A 21,103-nucleotide genomic window follows, 5' to 3' on the forward strand; every position below is an offset into this window, starting at 1 on the left:
GGTTTACAAAAACAATCTTTGAAACCCCAAATGCTTCAAATGAAATAAATCCACTTCTAATAAACTCGAGCTCCATAGTACCGATCACCACCAATGGGCAGTCCAGAGCTCGTTCCTCTGCCAATTCTCCATTCAGTTCTTGAGAAGATAACAACTACCCCAGCAAACCACTGAACCTGGAAGGGAGGAAGGGGGGACTGGAAGCCACTATGACTATCAGACAGAGGCATTTAAGTATGTTCAATGATTGGGTTCTGGGGGAACCCCTCAATGGCTCTTTCTAGCTAAATATCCATAGAGAAAGATAAGGGGAAAGGAGGAAGGGCAGTAAGTACTAATTTGAAGGAGAGACCTTCAGCTGGCAACCACAACCCAGGGCAACACAGGGACGACAAGGACCAGGGGCATTGACTCCCTATAGTTAATGTCCCTGGTCAAACGTGGTCATCATGACCCTGTTTGACCACAAAAAAGCCTGAGCTCGAATATCCACCCAAGCTATATCAGAAAAGGCCACTGTGACAGCAGCATATCTGCAAACATCAAGGGGTCTGGGGGTAGATCACAGGCTGATTAAACGTGATAACACTGTAAACAACCTAAGATATACTTGTCTTGGAACAGGGAACCAATAAGACAGTATCAGTCTACATAGCATCTATTGAAACAGAGTTGGTGGCACGCAGATAACGATGAACCTCTGCCACTAGACCAACCCGTTCTCGCAAATTCGTAAAGTCAATATTGACTTATTAACTACGTGCATAGGTGATATACTAAACATAATAGATACCCTTAAAAAGATTCATAGAAAACACCGACCTTACCTAACCTTGTTAGTAGGTTAAGATAAGCATCTTATTGCTTCGTAATTACAATTATTACTTAACCTATACCTATTATAGGTTAGGTAATAATTGTAATTACGAAGCAATAAGATGCTTATCTTAAGATACTAACAAGGTTAGGTAAGGTCGGTGTTTTCTATGAATTTTTTTAAGGGTATCTATTATGTTAAGTATGTCACCTATGCACATATTTAATAAGTCAATATTGACTTATTAAATTTGCGAGAACGGGTTGCACTAGACACAGCAATGCCACTGCCAGAGAAGTAGCATGGTATGGGAGATGATCATCAGGTTGATCAGGTAGTATTGTCGAGTCCATGATCAGCAATATAGGAGTCACAGGGCCATCAGGATACTTCCTTAAGATTAGGAAGCAGCACTTGGGGGGTGGAGGTCCCCACTTGTGGAGCAAGTGGGGACACAACAAGGACCACAACTTGTGGTCCTTGTTGCCTGCTACATGTGCCTGTGAAGGTGCAAGAGTAAAGTTTCCATGCAATAATTAGAGAATACCAGGGTCATGGGATACCAGCTACCAGGGCATTAATGGGGTCCTGAACACAAGCCAAAGCAGGACCTTGTCCCCCCAGTGGATCTGGTCCTGTTTAACAGGGGTAGGGCACTGAAATGAGAGTTTGCCCATGCCAGTGCAAAACCTCCTACCACCCATTTCATCCACAGATGGAGGCTCCTTTGGTGGGTGCATGAGCCAGTGACCCAAGAAAAAAGCCTAGTACAGTACAACATTGTGTAACTTTAGTTGAATACCATTCCAGCAGGCAGAAAAAGCCACCCTCAACTACCTAAAAGGGTACACAAATACCCCATCACTGCGCCAAGATAGTGTCCGTGAGAAACTAGCCATAATCAAACATTACAAGAAGCCAAACACTCAAAAAGGTGTTTTTTCAAAAGTTTTTTCAAAAAGGTGAAAATTACAAAAAGATTTGCAATTTTCTGTGATAATATTCCTACCAAACATTTGACAAACACTAGTACTTTAAGGCTCACCATAATGAACAATCTTCAGAAATTTACATATTTCCAAATTTACAAGTACAGTAATACTTTAAAAATTTAACTTTTCCCTCAATTACTTTTACTTCTTCCCAGGTTTCTTGCTCATAAGAAAAGCTGTCAATTATTACTAATTATAGCAACACAATTCATCCAAATCAGCTGGAAAGCTATCAAATGAATTATAGGTCTCACATTTTGGCATACGCTCTTGGATCGTAGTGCTTCTCAATAAAATCCAGTCAAAACCATGTCTTCACAAATTTTCAACTTTTGAAATTACCCATTTATATAATTTATAAACATTAAACACAGTGGCTATAATGATACAGTCATGAATACAACGTCAACATTATTTGCAGCTTATCAAAGACATTCAACCTCCCCTTATTCTACTGCATTCTCTCAATACACACTGAAAACCCAGTGCTAATTGCTGAAACAGCAGTAATCTGGTGGACATAATATCCAAGAGTGGCGTTGGCTCAACGTTAATTCAATGTTGACGACACTGATCAGGCATTGAATTGGGTGCTGCTCTTTGATATTGTACCCACTGGGTTAGCATTGTCATCTGCGAGTTTGCCAAGTTGCATTCATGGTGCAGGTGGAAGATAATGTATATTAAGTTACTGAATGAATTTTTCCTTTCAGTGACCAGTTTAGCAATGTGTCAAGTGTCACATTTACTACACAAGCAACTGAAACTAGGTAATAACTCTTACAATGACGGTGGTGTTTGTCTACAACATTTCTGCCAGCAAGCACATATCTTATGGAGATCAGTATATTTTCCCAATTGAAAAGTACGGCTTAAGTAGAGGTCATGTATCAGCCAAGTTACTTTCTTTTACTAGTCTTATAAATTATTTTCAGATATAATATAACGCAACCCATCCTCCTGTTTAGATAGTACATTTTGCAACTATCTGGACCATCATGCATACATACATACATACATAGACATAATTGACAATTTGATAGTAGAATTTGGTACTATCTGTATTCACTTTATAGTCCAAAAAAATATAAATATTCTTAGACCTAGTGTGGCACATATATGTACTATATTAGGGCCTCAGATAGCATGTATTAGGTAACCTTCTATGAAGGTTAGGTTAGGTTAAGTTTTCTTTGCAACATCAATACAACAACTTTTCTGGTTTGACCAAATTCGAGAGTACAGATTCCTACTTTCTAATTTCCTATAAGGTCAACATATGTACGATGGTCCTTATCCTTATTACAATTACTACCTAAACAGGATGATGAGCTGGATAGAGAGAAGGATCGGTTTCAGAAGAATTACCTGTATACAAGTTTCCTAAAAATCGTTCACATGTAAAACATGAAAATTATAATGGGAATTTGAAATACAAAAGGGTCAGAATCCAAGAAAGACATATTTTCTGCTTTAGGTTTAGAAGAAAAAAGTGAAAGGTGCAGATCAGACCTAAAGACTGGGAGCATCCAGAAGAGAACCAGACTTTACTCTTCAATAGACTAACAAAACGTAATATGATTTTTGTTAGTCTAACAAAAGTAAAGTTACACATGACTCTTACTGAAAAGTCATGCACACTTCATGGGTAACAATTGAGCACAAATACCCATGTCATGGAGGTTTGGACAGTGTCTCACAAACACAAACCTTAAACTAAGCTTTTCAAGTCATCCTGGAACCTTACAAAATTCATGACTTGCTCTCATTACATACACAGATGGTAAGAACCCTCATATAAGAAGCATTCTCTAATGAGGAAGTAAGTAATTACAGTATCAACAGAAGGTGACAAGCCCAACATCAGATGAGGAAGGTGTCACAATTAATTTTATGTCTCCAATTAAGGGAAGGATCACATTTCACAAAATACTCCAGCTTCATCCTTTATTCTATATACTTTAATCTATAATATATGGCCCTCTGTCTTTGTAAAGTTAGATAGCATGATTGTGCATAGTGGCCAACTTCTCATCAAATAATCTATGCGCTATTATTGGAGATTTTTATTTTAAAAAGCCAATGAAGAGTAGTGTATTGCACAATGCTTTAAATATAGAAAGCAAAACACAGAAAATTTAACAAAAGTTCTGAACTTCTTTTATAAGAACAGCTTAACTGGATTCATCGAGAACAATAGCAATATACACCTATTGTACAGTACATTAAACTATCAATAACTCCAGTCTTCTGCTTCTGTGGTCATGGGTTCAAGGTTCCGATGGTCCAAGTAAGTGAAATCTAATAACTTGTTTAAGCCAACTTGTTAAACTATTTTTACTCTTCAGATATGATGATAATGTTTTTTTGTGCAAGTCACTCTTAAACTTTACAACATTCAGACTTGCTCTTTGCTCAAAACAAAAAAGGCTGAAGTGTTAAATATTGCACAAGACCTGTTAATTAAATATATGTCCTATATAAGACCACTAACAAACCTCTATTTATGTGAATTTCAGGCAAGAATGTGTCCGTAGTTCGGAATATAAGAACAATATCATCCTTAATTAATATTAAATTCGGGAAAACTTCTTTCCTCCCTTTACTTAATCTAGAAGAAAATCAAGTCTCATCAAACTCTTCGTCAGGTCATACATCTGCTGACAATGCAACAAAAATATTCTCGGAGTTACAGATGACTGGATTAGGGTAATAATGTCCATATCTGACCATTTTTAAATGCTACCACTCCACATGGAATAAAAATATTGTTACTGATAAACCTATAGTATGAAGTGAAAGATCAGATGTTGAGACAATCAGTGATATTATTATTAACCAAAGTAGAGATATTGACCAAAATAAGTAAATATCAAAAGAATGTACCAAGTCAGGAAGGCCATGTAGCACTGTGTTGTAGAAAATTCAAAAGGGGCTAAATATTGCTCAAGATGCCAATATGAGAACAAAGACATAACAAAAACAATATCAAAGGTATCAGATTCACAGCCACTAGAACTGGACAGTAGAGCGACGGCCTTGCTTCATGCAGGTCGGCGTTCAATCCCCAACCGTCCAAGTGGTTTGGCACCTTCCTGTCCCATCCCAAATCTTTATCCTGATTCCTTCCTAGTGCTATATAGTTGTAATGGCTTGGTGCTTTCTCCTGATAGTTCACTTCCCCTTCCCAAGGGACATTAGAAAAGCAAGACATACAATCATCCTGAAGATTGGGACAGTAACATATTAATCAAAATATGTCAATAGCCTGAATTCTTAAAGCAGTTTCACCAGTTAAGAGTATATACTATAACAAAGATCATGGCAATCAACAGGAATTTAGTAATATATTGCTAAACTTTTTTAATACAGTATTAGTCAACATTATAATCAACTGTCAGGTTAATTGTACGTTGAACCACACATTCCTTGGCCAACAACAGGGTTATTAAAATTTGGATCACATTTAGGATGGGTATTACATCACAGATTCTATAATAATCATTCTTGACCTACAATAAAAATCAACAGATGGTCGAATGATTGTGAGGAGGATGGGTTGGGTGTCTAAACATGAACATTGCAACCATTGGGATGCATGGGCAGAAGAGTGAGTGAGTGCATGTGCATAGATAGTGTTGTCTGTAGATCAGTAAAGCAATACAAGTACTGTACATAAAAACAGAGAGGGGGAAGAGGAGTAGTGCAAGTGAATAGGGCACAGGTGAAGGATATTTAAATGACGACTTCCAGAATTTCACCATATACATTTCTTTCACCCAATACTCACTCACTCACTCACACTCTCTGTCTGTTTCTCTCTCTCTTACTCATTCACTCTCTCTCTCTCTCTCTTTCCCCCACCATAACTTTACTTTTGTCCACATTTATGTTTAGCAGAGTTTTATTACAAAAATTCAACTATTCTCCATAGCTCTCATTCACACACTGCTGAAAGGACTGTATCATCAGCTTTACCAAAAGTAGGCTACCTCATGTGTGTGTTCCTGAGCTATATGCTCCTGCACCACACCACTAAACTACAGGGAAACTGGCCTGAACTACAGGCCAGTTTCCCTAACTTGTATACCATGCAAGGTGATGGAGAAGATCGTGAGGAAAAGGCTCGTAGAACATCTGGAGGGAAATAACTTTGTAACACACCACCAACATGGGTTCAGGGATGGTAAATTGTGCCTCAGAGGTTTAATAGAATTCTATGACCAGGCAACAAAAATTAGGCAGGAAAGAGAAGGGTGGGCCGACTGCATTTTCCTGGACTGCCAAAAAGCCTTTGACACAGTACCCCATAAAAGGCTGTTAAAAAAAGTTGGAGCACCAGGCAGGAGTAAAAGGTAAGGTGCTCCAGTGGATAAGGGAGTACTTAAGCAACAGGAAACGGTGAGTAACGGTGAAGGGGGAGACATCAGAGTGGTGAGATGTCACCAGCGGAGTCCCACAGGGCTCAGTATTTGGACCCATCCTGTTTCTAATATATGTAAACGATCTTCCGGAGGGTATAGACTCGTTCCTCTCAATGTTTGCTGATGATGCAAAAATTATGAGAAGAATCAAGACGGATGAAGATAGACAGAGACTACATGATGACCTGGACAAACTGGAGGAATGGTCTAGAAAATGGCTGCTAAAGTTCAACTCAGGAAAGTGTAAGATAATGAAATTAGGTGAAGGGAGCAGGAGGCTGAACTCAAGGTATCATCTGTGAGGTGAAATCCTGCAAGAGTCAAATAGAGAGAAAGATCTGGGGGTTGATATCACACCGAACCTGTCCCTAGAGGCCCACATCAAAAGAATATCATCAGCGGCATATGCTAGACTGGCCAACATAAAAACTGCCTTTAGAAACTTTAGGAGTCTATCAGTGTGTAAGATAAAATAGAGCCACTTTCATTTAATGACTCAAAAATATTTCTTAAAAGTTTCTAAAGTATGCACAATCATGGATAACTGAACATTATAATTCTGAATTACAGTAATTGTTCCATATTATGATGATAATACAGTAATTAATTTTGTCAGGGACAGAAAACCTCTGAATATACACACTATAAGCAAAGTATGCTGAATATATATGCTGAACCCCTCTCCAAAAGCAAGAAGCGTGCAGGGTGATCTCCTGATTAAAGTGTAAGCACTCTACAGAAGTTTTGGTTTGGTGGGTTGTCCGGAAGAGACAATCTATTACCACAACAACGTCATAATGATATTATTACAACCCACAACGTGATACTATTTGCTGTTACACGAACAGACGCATCAAGTGAAAGGAAATGTTTCAATCATGTCAGTCCAGCCTGGGAATTGAGCTCGCGATCCCAGGCTGTAAGTCGAGAATAAAGCCAAAATTGTAGAAGTATATTCAAAGAATTCCCAGCATCTGTGTGACTTTTTGGATGCTGGTGGCCAGATGCTGGTTAACCAACTATTTTCTTTAGGGATACCAACTGATGTCATCCAGTAATGTCATCCACCCTCTTAATTTGGGTAATTAGGGAAGGGGTTAGCAGCACTAGACTGTATCTTAAGATACCTGTTTGATGAGGTCCTGGGAGTTCTTCTACTCCCCAAGCCCGGCCCGAGGCCAGACTTGACTTGTGAGAGTTTGATCCACCAGGCTGTTGCTTGGAGCGGTCCACAGGCCCACATACCCACCACAGCCCTGTTGGTCTGGAATTTCTTTTAAAAAACAGTCTAGTTTTCTCTTGAAGATGTCCACGGTTGTTCCAGCAATATTTCTTATGCTCGCTAGGAGGACGTTGAACAACCGCGGACCTCTGATGTTTATACAGTGTTCTCTGATTGTGCCTATAGCACCTCTGCTCTCCACTGGTTCTATTCTGCATTTTCTTCCATATCGTTCACTCCAGTACGTTGTTATTTTACTGTGTAGATTAGGGACCTGGCCTTCCAGTATTTTCCATGTGTATATTATTTGGTATCTCTCTCGTCTCCTTTCTAGAGATGTTGCTCCTTTCTAGAAGATGCTGCTACAAATGCTATAGCAGTACAGTACCATATTTTTATAACCGAATGCCATTACAAACAAAAGACGATAATGACAAACAATTCTTCAGTTAGAGTCTTGATAGCACAGAAGCTGCATTCTTCACTCTTAACACTGCCACTCCCTGGCGCACGCGCCCCAGTCTACCTCAAGTGGGGCCAAGTGTTTCACGTCAGTGTGTGGCCAGACTAAAATGTGTATACTCTTTTCAGTTTTCTTACCTCAATTTTCGTGTTATGTTGTTCATTTTTGTATCAATGTGTTTGCAATAGAATTTCCTACAGGGGTATATGCATATAAAGTCCAAAAGCACAGCATACCATCCGCAGCAAACCCAAAAATCAGCCGAGCATTACCCATAAGCGCACAATAGCACTAAAATGTGCATGCTCTTTTTGGGTTTCTCACCTCAATTTTTGTATTACGTCGTTCATTTTTGTATCAATGTGTTCGCAATAGAATTCCCTACAGGGGTATATGCATATAAGGTCCAAAAGCCTGGTGTGCTCGATCTGCAGCAAAGCCGAAAGATGGCCAAGTGGTGCCTGTGAGCAAGCACCCATTGGCACACCCACAACACCTGCACACAAATGTGTATACTCTTTTCAGTTTTCTCACCTCAATTTTCATTGTATGTTGTTCATTTTGGAATCAAATTGTTCACAACAGAATTCCCTACAGGCTTATATGCATACAAGGTTAAATCACCTGGTGTGCCACCTGCAGTAAATCCGAAAATTGGTCAAGCATTACCTGTGAGCAAGCACTCATCCACACACCCACAACACCCGCACTAAAATGTGTTTTCTCAAGTCAATTTTCATGTTACATCGTTCATTTTGGTATCAAAATGTTTGCAATAGAATTCTCTAAAGGGATATATGGCTATAAGGTAAAAAAAAAAAAAAAAAAAAAAAAAAGGCATGCCACCTGTTATGAACCTTACCTCCAATGGAGGATAGTTTCAAATTATAAAATGTTGGGGGGGGACAGTGGAGAAAGTTTATTAGAATAAATCTACAGCTGAAATCTGGGAGGCCGGGAGTTACCAGTAATATTCTGCCCAGCAAATTAGTACCTTCTCAGCTGGAGATTGTCAGGAATAATGTGAACTGGAATAGCCTAACTATGTGAGGGAAAAATGGACTCAATCTAAAAGTATGCATGGGGAATATGGTAAATAAAGTCAATAAAGGGTTTGATTGCAAATGTAAAGAATAGAGTATTAAGGGGCGATGACGCAAGAGAGGTTGACCCCATCTTGATGTGAGGGGAGGCGGATACGTTGACAACCAGACCTTGCTATCGGGAGAAATTTCTCCAGCCATACAGTCAGATAAGCCATCATTACTTGTTATCAAGGTTGCAAGATTTTGGAGATGTTCTATAAGAGAGTCCAGGTTTCTTAGAGGTGTAAATATATGTGTCATCGGTTGATATCTGTGGTGACTGTGCACGGTTCCAAGTTTGGGACGGTGAGCCTTAGGGTATTTAGAGCCCGCTAGGGAATTGTATTCATTCATAATGACCTTGTGTAGTAGGAACAATATTTAATATACTGTATGTAATATCGTTTGTCTTGTACGTATAAATTTGTGTCTTGTACTAGGCTGTTTTCCTTACTCCTTGGTTTTCCCCTAGGCTCAAGTAAAATCATTTATTGCCCCTAGACAACATTTAAAGGTCCACAACCATCACCAAATTCTTGACAGATCTCTATGACACACAAACTATGACAACAAAATCATGACACAATTGATGACGAAAATAAGACACACCCGTGACACCACCCACAACAAACCCAAAAATCAGCTGAGCGTTATCCATCAATTTTTGTGTTACATCGTTCATTTTGCTATCAATTTGTTCGTGATAGAATTTTTTAAAGGAATATATGTATATAAGAAAACTAAACATGCGCGCTACCCACAGCAAACTAGAAAGTCTGCCGAGCGTTATCCACGAGCAAGCACAAATCTGCCCACCCACAATAAAATGTGTATACTCTGTTCAGTTTTTCTCACCTCAATTTTCATGCTATGTCGTTCATTCTGGTATCAAGTGGTTTGCAATCTAAAGGCACGCATTTTAAAACTAGTCCAATAATGATCGGAAAACCAATAGAGTTTTAACAATTTTTTTAATTTTGGACATCGCGGCCATCTGTTTTGCACATCCACAGAGTTAATCGTGGACGCCGCATACGTCCACAGGGGACCAAAAGTGTTAATTGAGGATGCTGGGTTTCATTTCCAGGTGGGACAGAAATGGTTGGGTATGTTACCTTTCCCCTAATTCATCTGTTTACCTAGCAGTAAATAGATACCCAGGAGTTAGGCACCTATTGTAAGGTTGCATTCTGGGGAGGGTCAGAAGTTTGATCTTGGAGGGGGGGGGGGTGCCTCGTACAACCCTAAAAATATATTTTATATACGCATCTACATGCCTGTTCCAGACAAAATGAATTATTTATTAATAAATAACAAATATTAAAGACTATTTTCTTTATGAGTATAATTAAATTATTTTGCCAATAACACCACTAATGACTACCAAATGAGTTCTACAATGCACTGTAGTATAAAACTTCTGCTAACTTCATCTCGCTCCTACACTTCCTATCACCAAAATTTAGTCTTTTACTTTAAGAACAACCAGCATGCTTCTGAAGATTTAGTTTTATCTCCAAGTGCAAATAAACTATATTGCAATATCAAGGATCTTTTTTTATTCTATATCATTAGCAAGTAAATAGAATTTATTTCAAATCAATTTTAACAATGTACTTGCGGCCCCATAGGATATATTCTTCCCCCCTGAAAAACACTTTAAAATATTACCTTTTGTCCAAAAGACTGAAGATTAAATTTGTTATTGCCACCAAACAAGCATACCATTGTAGAGCAAACCAGATCGGTTAACATTCATTCCCACTGAAAAAATATAAAATCATTATATCAACTTGTTCAGCACAACTGATGTGATATGCATATTTATAAATGAAAATAAAGAAGGCTATTTATTGGCAAAAGTAGAAGAGCCACATTGACTGGACAGTAGACAGCCTTGCTTCTTACACGCTGACATTCAATCCCCAACCATCCACGTGACTGGGCCCCATTCATTTCCTCTGTCCTATCCTAACTCATCATCATCATATCCCATTCTATGTGCATGCCTTAATAGCTTGGCACTTTCCATGATAATTACCTTACCTTTTGGCTAAATAAAACATTTGATTTTGACCAATTACATGATGTTTACAACATGGTTTGTTGTTGTAGCAGGCTGGTTTACTCAAATATAAAGAGCTCTAACCTGTCTCCACACACCTGCTCCTCTTCTCTTTACCTTGAGAGAAATCCCTGTAATCACAATTGTCACATACTGGTCACTATCAGTGGATACAATCATCACGCAGTTATGGGAGAGTTATCAGTCATCAGCTGGCCACCAGTCACAGTGACACAATGACCATTTACAGTCATCAGTCACACATGCACAGAGTCCATAGTCATTATACAGTGACACAGGCATTAGTAAAAAAATAATCAGGTTGCCATAGCTAGTTATTCAACACTAATGTTAGATATTACATATATCTTGGCTTCTTGGAGGAGCCATGTATCTGGGCAGACACGTACCCAGTGGGAACAATATACAAGAGTAACATTGACTCAACACTGAATTAATGTTACACTAGGATATTATGCCCACTGGGTACAGTATTGTCTGTAAGCCAGTGGCCCAGCAATAACAGCCTAGCCCATTTTTTGTACTTCTATAAAAATGCAGTGGTGTAACCTAATCAAAAGTGTCAGAACCTAGGCTATCCACCTAACCTATTAAAGTCATCATTCATTTCTCCCCAGGAAGTGTCATTATTGCAGCAGTTTTTAATTTCCCTAAACCACACCAATTTTTATGGGGTTAATTGTGTAAAAAAATTTGTGCATTTAATTAACGGATAGGTTTGACAGCCAACCAACTAGCCTCCTTTATTCATGCTTGTTTATGTGACAATAAGAGTAAATATTAGTATTGAAAACTCACGAAAATATTTTGCATTTGGAAAAAGCAGCTCAGTTAAGTATATGGGATGGGTATAACAATGTGGAAGTAAATAAGAGCGATGGCATGTGTGAGAGGGGCAACTGAATGAAATGTGAAGTAGGTGAAGTGCAACATATTGAAGAGATATGGGTATGTTAGTAACATATCTGAGAATTGCTTACAGTGAAGAGTATTTCTCCTTTGTATACTCCCAGAGTGTACAAAAAAGTAGTAAAGATACAATCAGAAGCTTGGAAAGGAAGCAGAACAATATACAAAAGACAAGTTGGAGGAAGGGGTAAGAGAGCTTGAAAGAGTGAAAGGTTTGTATGGTGTTGAAGCCTCCAGGAGAAATTTCTGCTGTGGTCACCCATGTAAACTGCAATGTCAGCCCTCAAATTCTTAACTCAATGAATTAATGGAAGAAGAAGCAGACATATTAACAATACCCAATGCATGGTCCTCTGCATGACAAATGTTCCAAGGAATGCAAACACCACTTACCCAAATAATAGCAGAACAGGTTCCTGCAGAAATCAGTGCATCGTATAGAGATAGCACAGACCGGCCAGACCTCCAGGTGATGTGGGCTGCCATCTGGTACACTGGGCATGGAGGTCATTTACCCACAGCCATTATATTAAAGATTTATGTTCTGCTTAAACTCCACTTAGCATCTATATACCAATGAAGCTGCCAGACAACTCCATCATATCAAGCTTCCCGTGCTCGTCACCAACATATCCGAGCTTGTTACCACTACTGTATACAAATACAGTACAATCATTCCTGTTACTGTGTATATAAAATGATATACAGTACAGTAATAAATTTGTTCGTATTCAGTTTCTCTATCTCACACACACACACACAAAATACATAGTATTTGTAAACCTATATAAAAACAGACCTTGTTGAAGAGTGTAAGACAGTAATTTTTGTTATTTAATATAATCTCTACAATTTCACTGAAACTGAGAAAAAAGTATTTCCCCACTTCAGAGAGAACACTTTCTGCAAATTATTATTATTATGTTTATATATAACACACACACACACACACACACCTGTTGATTGACGGTTGAGAGGCGGGACCAAAGAGCCAGAGCTCAACCCCCGCAAACACAACTAGGTGAGTACACACACACACACACTATATATATATATATATATAATCAGTACAGTGTATATATAAATGAATAATGTTTGAGCATCCACCACCATCACTGTAACTTGCATATATCTACCACAACCAAAAAAGATTACCAGTTTTGATAGAAAAATTATTTTAGGAAAAGTTGTTCATAAATCAACTTATTCTTATTTTTTCTTTAAGAATCCTGGCAGACTGACATTCATAGCTTGAGCTTTGGCTTGCAGGACATTAGCAGACGGACGGGATGCAAACATCTTACTCATCTTGTTCTTCATGTCATCAACTCCAGGATGAACGGGCAATGCGCTACTAAGTGACAAGTTGGATTTGCGCCTATAAAAAAATTTCTAATTAAAAAAGGAAATTCAATATGCACATAAACCGAACATTTAACGATTTCAACCAATTACAGGAATAATTTATATATTAATCTTTGTATAGATCTTTACCTTGGAATTAATTCTTCAAATTAAATAAACAATCATGAATTAAAAAAAAAAGGCCAGCATTGAATGTAAAGAAAGGATATTTTCTGCGTGAGTTCCCGGAGGTCTCCCGGAGCTTTCCAGGCTGATATGAATATACCTAACTCTTGGCATCAGTCAGCGTGGGGTGGAGTTCTAAAGCTTACCAGGGACCACAGCCAGAACCTGGCCTCCTCAGAGAGGTATGAGGAGCAATGGCCTCTAGAAATGCACATGGGATTTGGAGCATTCTATATCTGCCATTGACTGGGACAGGCGCCCAGAAATTTAAGCGCCCCCAAACAAACCCCTATTCTGGTTAAAACAACTAAAATAGTCAAATGAGTGGACAGAATTTCCCAAATGAAAATGAGCAAACAAGCATGACGTTACACGAGCCGTGCCGCATGTCTGCGCAGCTCCCCCCAACCCGGGAGGGGGAAGGGGGAGCCCCAGACCCACAGTGCCGGCAATCCACCATGCAGTTCTGAAGCTGGATGTCAAAAACATGTGAAAAAACATGTGAGGGAGGGAGGGTTGCCGGAGAGCCTCTGGGTCTCACCCAGAAAATGATGTTTCATTACATTCAACGCTGCTTTTCTGGAGAGGAGCCCCTTCAGCTTCCCGGAGCTACTTCACCAAAGATGAAAACTAGAGGGATTTACCTGGGAGGCGGTCGGTGCTCGCTTCTCAACTCGAAGTCGAAACAACAGGCTGCAACCACCAACCCAAAGCGACACAGGCCTGACTAGGCCCAGGAACATTCATGAGGTAGCATGCAGCCAGGTCCCTGTTTGACCACCAAAAACCCTGTGCCTGAATGTCAGCCCAAAACATGTTACTGAAGATGACAGCAAGCGCAGCAAACTTACGAATGTCATGGGAATGGGGATAGATCGCAGGCTTGCTGGACCTAATAACCCTGAGGACGACCTGAGAGACCCGAACCAGAGAACAGGGAAGAAGGGAAACCGGATCAACCCAAAGTGCGTCCCCAGCCACAGAGGCCGTGGCGCGCAAATAATGATGGAGAGCCACAACCGGATACAACACATGATGCACCCCCGGTCTGACCAATCAAGCATCAACAACCCAAGGACCCCTCCGGAAAGCAGCACTCGTTCTTTGCCAGAAAAGAAGGAGACGGCTACAAACGAACAAACCTATCACCACAACCAAAAGAGTAGAAACCCTTGCGTCAGAGGAGAGCATGAATCTTCCCATCCCGACCCCCAGAGGCCAGTGCCAACAAGAAAAGAGCTTTGGAAAAACAATCTTGAACCGAAGGGGCCACAACAAACCAAGGTGAAGACAGATACGAGAGCACTCTGTCTAAAGACCAAGAAGGCTCGGGCGGTGCATGAGCAGGCCGGAGGTGAAAAATGCACGAGACAGCTTGCGAAACATTAATCCCGAATGCAAGCTGCAGCGGCTCTGCCAACACCACACGATATGAGGCGACAGCATTCGGCATAAGATGACGGTCCTGAAACAGCCACGAGAGAAAGGACAAAACAACCTTAACAGAAAGCAAAGTGCAGTCATGAAGAGACAGAAAGAAACAGAAGGACCGACCACCAGGAAACTTCATGCTGCCGCTGAGAAGCCCGCAGGTGGGACACCATCAAAGAAGCCACCTGATCACCAAACAGATAGTGACAGACTAGTCAAAAAGATCAAATGCGAAGACGCAAGGAGAAGAGCGAACTAGTCTTGTAACGGACCAGACGGATATGTTAAAAGAGGCGGAGCCGCAGAAAAACCTCCGGGTTCGGACACCAAGCAAACAGCACCGGAAACCAAGGCTGGGCTGGCCACCATGGGGCCAAGAGCACTACTCTCCCTTGGTAAGTCCCCAAGCAAGCTAGGACCTGGAGCAACAGCTGAACTGGGTGAAAGAGGTACAGAAACCCCCACCTCGACCAGTCCTGCCAGAAGGCATCGATCCCGACGGCCTCGCGGTCATGGGAAGGGGGTCCCATATACCGGAAGATGGGGCTTTGGGGAAGAGATGGGATCTCTTTGCGTCAGCGTGGTCCGGAAGACCACGCCGACGGGAAGAGATCCGCCTCCAGGCACCCGAACAACTCATTCAGTTGGCAGAGCAAACTGAATGAGTTGGATTTCTGAATTGGATGAGCTGAATTTCTTTCTATAGGCCATTGCTCCTCGTGCCTCTCTGAGGGGGCCAGGTTCTGGTTCGTGGTCCCCGGTAGGCCTAGAACTCCATTCACACTGACTGATGCCAAAGTCTAATGATATACATATCAGCCTGGATAGCTCCAGTGAGCCAAAGGGGCTCCCCCCAGAAACAAACAATAATTACATGGTGTTATATGACAAAGAGTGCTGGGAAGATGTGACACCACGAGCATAGCTCTTATCCTGTAAATACACTTATGTAATTACACACACATACACAGAGTACAAGTGACATACCTTTCCAATCCCTGGGATGCTTGGGTGTGCATGTTGTATTCCCGAATCAGGTCAGTAATGGTCTCCATGTGTTCAAATGTTGATGATCCTAATGTTTTTTGAAGCTGAAACAATAATTTGAATGATAAAACTCAGTCCTTTATAGTATACATTAAATGATATTGTCAAGCCAATAAACAATTTAGACATTATATAAATGGTAACCACTGCATGTCATTGACACTGGTTAGAGAGTATCAGCCAAGAGATGATGGGAGAGCAATATCATATAGAAAGAGGCTAAGTTAATAACTTAGTCAATCAATTTACCATATTTTACTACAAAGCATGACAAAGAACCAGGACCAAACACCCATTCTCAGCAGCACACCCCAGTACTCATAAGATTAAGCATTATTGTGATCTGCCATACACACACATGCGAAACATTTATCACCTATTCACAAATTGCTTCCATCTTCCTTTGCTCCCTAATAATTCCACCATGCTATAGGCGAAGAAAATGATTTGTGAAACAACTTGAGAGTGACACCCTAACTCAAGAACAATGAAGAAGGTTAGGTAGAGAAATGGAAACAATTGAACTAAAGCTAAAAGAATCATACAAAAGTCAGGAGAGGCTGAGAGAGCAAAAGGCCATCAGTGAAATAGAGAGAAATCCAAAATATTTTTTCTCCTATGCAAAATAAAGATAAAAAACTTCATCTAGTATTGGGCCCCTGCAAAAGGGGGATGGAACTTTCACAGATGACAACAAAGAAATTAGATAAATATTGAGGAATCAGTATGACTCAATTTTCAGTGAGCCACTAAACACACTAAAGATTGATAACCCAAATGAATTTTTCATGGATGTGATGCCAACATCATATCATATATCAGATGTCACCCTATCCCCACTGGATTTTGAAGAAGCCATAGACAGTATGCCTATGCACTCTGCATTAGGCCCTGATTCTTGGAACTCCATATTCATTAAGAACTGTAAAAAAATACTGTCGCAGGCCCTTCACATTCTTTGGAGGCAAAGCCTAGATACTGGCGTTATCCCTGACATACTAAAAACAGCAGAGATAGCACCACTCCATAAAGAAGGAAAGCAGAAAGAGGCAAAAAATTACAGACCGATAGCACTAACATCACACATCATAAAAATCTTTGAAAGAGTGCTAAGAAGTAAGATCACAAAATACATGGAATCACAGCATCTCCATAACCCTGGACAACATGGTTTCAGAACAGGGCGCTCTTGCCTATCACAGTTGCTGGACCACTGTGACATGACCTTAGATGCAATGGAAGACAAGCAAAACGCTGATGTAATTTACACAAATTTCGCAAAAGCCGTCGACAAATGTGACCAGTGTCAATTGCACACAAAATGCGTTCAAAAGGAATCACCCAAAAAATAGGCAGATGGATCTACAATTTCCTGACTAACAAAACCTAATCTGTAATAGTTAACAAAATAAAATCCAGACCATCAACCATGAAGAGATTAGTCCCCCAGGGTACTGTGCTTGTTCTAGTACTTTTTCTCATCCTCATATCGGACACAGATAAAGACACAAGCTATAGTATTGTATCAACCTTTGCAAATGACACTAGAATTTTTACGAGAGTAGACAACATAGAGAGCACAACAAACCTCCAATCAGATGTAAATCAGGTCTTTTAATGGGCTACAGAAAATAGTATGGTATTTAATTAAGAAAAGTTCCAGTTCCTGCGCTATGGAAAAAATATAAAAATAAAAACAGAAACCACATACAAAATGCAGTCAAATCATAACAGAACGAAAAAGCAATGTAAAGGATTTGGGTGTACTTATATCAGAAAACCTTACCTTTAAAGAACACAAAGTAACCGTCACAACTGCAAGAAAAATGACAGGTTGGATAACAAGACCTTTTAAAACTAGAGATGCTATACAAATGATTATACTCTTCAAGATGCTAGTGCTCTCTGGAGTGGAATACTGTTGGACAATGACAGGCCCTTTCAAAGCTGGAGAAATTGCTAACCTGGAGAGGGTGCAGAGATCCTTTACTGCTAGAATCCACTCGGTAAAACATCTAAACTATTGGGACCGACTAAAGTGCCTAAATCTGTATTCTTTTGAGCGCAGCCGGGAGATACATAATAATTTACACATGGAAAATAGTAGAGGGACTGGTCCCAAACCTGTACATAGAAATAACACCACATGAGACCAGGAGGCTTGGCAGATGTGCAGAATACCCACACTGAAAAGCAGAGGTGCAACAGGTACTCTGAGAGAGAACTATCAACATCAGAGGCCCAAGACTGTTCAACACGCTTCCACTACACATAAGGGGCACAACTGGCCGACCCCCCTCACAGTGTTCAAGAGAGAAATTGATAAACACCTCCAAAAGATACCCGAACAACCAGGTTGTGATTCATACGTCAGGCTGCGAGCAGCCGTGTCCAACAGCCTGGTTAACCAGTCCAGCAACGAGGAGGCCTGGGCGAGGACCGGGCCGTGGGGATGAAGCCCCGAAACCATCACAAGGTATGTTAAGAGAGGATAAGAGGTATGGATGGGTGCATGCTTCCACACAAATCCTTATCCTCCTATCCATTCCAAGTGCTACATACTGTAGTCATAATGGCTTACCACTTTCTTCTGATAATTACCTTATCTTGGGTTTAAAGCTATCCCTTTTCACTAAAGGGGATATTGAGGCTCTGTTTTCAATAATCTTGTGAATATTCCTGTGACTCATTTGGGTACTTAGTTTCCACCTGTATCCTCTTGCTTATGTACAACCCATTCCAAATATTCTGAGAACTGACTTCTGTCAATTTCCAGGTGAATATTTCATATGGTGATCATTTTTCCCTTTTTTCTTCTCTCACAATTCATACCTCTCAGCTCTGGAAATAGTCTGGTGGCATGCATTTGTGTGTGTACTCAGATAAATTCCCCCATAGCTAAAAATCTCTAAACCTAAAATCTAGCTTTAGAACCCCATTTCAACTACTGTAACTTGTGCATTTATAATTCTCGACATTCTAGTACTCTGTCTTGAAGCAGTGAATGGAGGTGGTTTCCACCTCAAGCTCAGGAATTACAATCAGCAGAAATGGGGAGAAGCCCTGATTGTAAGAAGCCCAACCCAGAGAAACCCAGGAAGTGAGGAGAAGCTCTGGCCCTGGGTCAGAGTGGAGACCTGACAGAACTGGAGAAGTCTTGCAGGCCTCAGGCTGTTAGTCACAACTACAACAGAAAGGTGTCTTCCCAAGGTGGTGGTTCAGAGCAAGTGGTGAGGGGAAGCTTGCAGTTGTGAAGGTAAAGTATTTAAAAATTAGGCTCTACAAAGCTAGCAAGTGAATAGAGTGTACACCAGATATTAAATATGAGATTTGCTAGCTTCCCCAACCCTGGTGAGGGTTGGGGAAGCTAGCTAGGAACTAGGACAGTTGGGTCAATGTTGCTACCTGGTGGAAGCTGCTGTATCATTTCAACATTGACAGTTTGCAAAGCAATAACTGGTGTTCTATATGTTTCTAATTATCACTTAGATGGGGTGTTGAGAATACATGTCCTGTTGTATTACAGCAAAGCAGCCGGTTGGTGGTGGATTAAAAGACTCTCCATTGTTTTGCTGGCCCCACTACTTGACAAGTGCATTTGAAAAGTATGTTGCCACAGTGGGATATTAAGTCTATCAAGTCTAGTAAAAAATTATCTCCTTAATACTTACAATGTACACAAAATCTAATTGAAACCAAGACCTCATGAATAATGAAAAAGGTGAAGGCTGATGATTACTGTACCTGGGTGAGTGGTGGAAGAACAAAGTGTGCTACTACATGATCTGGCAAATGACAGCAAGTGAGAGCCGAATATGCTTCTAGCAGCCCCGCGCCCAGTAGTGCTGTGTCGTCCTCGCTATGCCTCCCATCCATTGCCAGTCGACACAACTGTGGCAGCAAAACTGTTTGGAAAATGTCTATTAGTAAACATAAGTAGGTTCCATTAAATTTGCTTGGTAAAAATAAGTATATGCACAAGTTTACATGTAAACTTAAGCCAAAAATTAATATCATAATGTGTTATACATATTATCACTTTCAGCAGTGATTGTCAATGTATAGTCACTGCTCTAAAGCAACATGTTTAACACTAAACAAAATATAATTTGAAAAGCTCATTTTGATATGTAATTAAATATTTACATTATAAGCCATAATATTATTCTCTTAAATTTAATCCTTAACTACTAAGCTGCTCTGGACTATTTGGCCTTCAACACCAACAGGAAAGAAAAAAAAAAACGTTGAATGTAATGAAACACCATTTTCTGGGCGAGTCCCTGAGGCTCCCTGGCACTATCCAGGCTGAATGGATATGTATAACTTTCTGGCATCAGTCAATGTGCAAGGAGTTCTTGCCTATCTCGGATCATGAGCCAAAACCTGGCCCCCTCAAGAGAGGCACACGGAGCAATGTCCTATAGAAACCTCGTGCGTGGGGGGGGGTTGGGAGCATTCTATGTTTGCCATCGACCGGATCTGGCACCCAGAAAGGTAGGCGTCCCAAAACAAACCCACCATTCTGGTGAAACTAGCCAAAAAGACAAAAACCCAAACGAGTGGACAGAACTCGCCAAACGAAAATTAGCAAATGAGCATGACGTCAGCATGTCGCCGCGCTGCTGTCTGCGCAACCCCTCCCCCCTCCCCAGGAGGGTGAAGGGGGAACCCCAGACCCACACGCCGACGATAAACCCTGCAGTTCTTAAGCTGGATGGGCTGGCACGGGGACCTAGCAGAGGGCCACCAAAATCCTACAAGTGGTCCTACCGCCACACCAGGCAGACCCCCACCAGGCAAATCAAAACTAAAACAAAAACAAAAGAAAAACCCTGCAAAAGCACGTCTCCAGGTGAACAGAACTGGTCGCTATGTACATATCAGACAGCTGCACAGTACCTCGCGCCCCAGCCAGCGACGAAACAACTACCTCCTACCCAAGGGCAAACAGGAGTAAGAACCTCCCCAGCTGAACCCCCAAGGGCGGGCAATCACCGAGCAGCGACAGAACCACACAGAGGTAGCTGCTCCTGAACGGCTCATGGAAGATAACCCTGAGGCCGCAAAGGCAGTACTTACAGGGCACCTAGGGAA

General features: G+C 40.7%; 1 protein-coding gene across 5 annotated transcripts in view; it reads right to left on the reverse strand.

Moving 5' to 3' along the window:
* The window catches only part of LOC123757941 (RAB11-binding protein RELCH homolog), a 68,969-nt gene that overhangs the window by 11,748 nt on the left and 36,118 nt on the right, over nt 1-21,103 (reverse strand). For 4 of the 5 annotated variants that reach the window (XM_069338806.1, XM_069338807.1, XM_069338805.1 and 1 more), the window contains exons 9-11: nt 19,751-19,911; nt 15,947-16,050; nt 10,675-13,376 (exon numbers count right to left, since the gene is read on the reverse strand). In XM_069338806.1, the coding sequence (XP_069194907.1) occupies nt 13,208-13,376; nt 15,947-16,050; nt 19,751-19,911 (434 nt within the window). In that variant the 3' untranslated portion in view covers nt 10,675-13,207. The remainder of the gene's footprint in view (nt 1-10,674; nt 13,377-15,946; nt 16,051-19,750; nt 19,912-21,103) is intronic. The other variant, XM_069338804.1, reaches the window with a different exon arrangement.

The sequence above is a fragment of the Procambarus clarkii genome, chromosome 40 (genome assembly GCF_040958095.1).
Source record: "Procambarus clarkii isolate CNS0578487 chromosome 40, FALCON_Pclarkii_2.0, whole genome shotgun sequence".
NCBI lineage: Eukaryota > Metazoa > Arthropoda > Malacostraca > Decapoda > Cambaridae > Procambarus > Procambarus clarkii.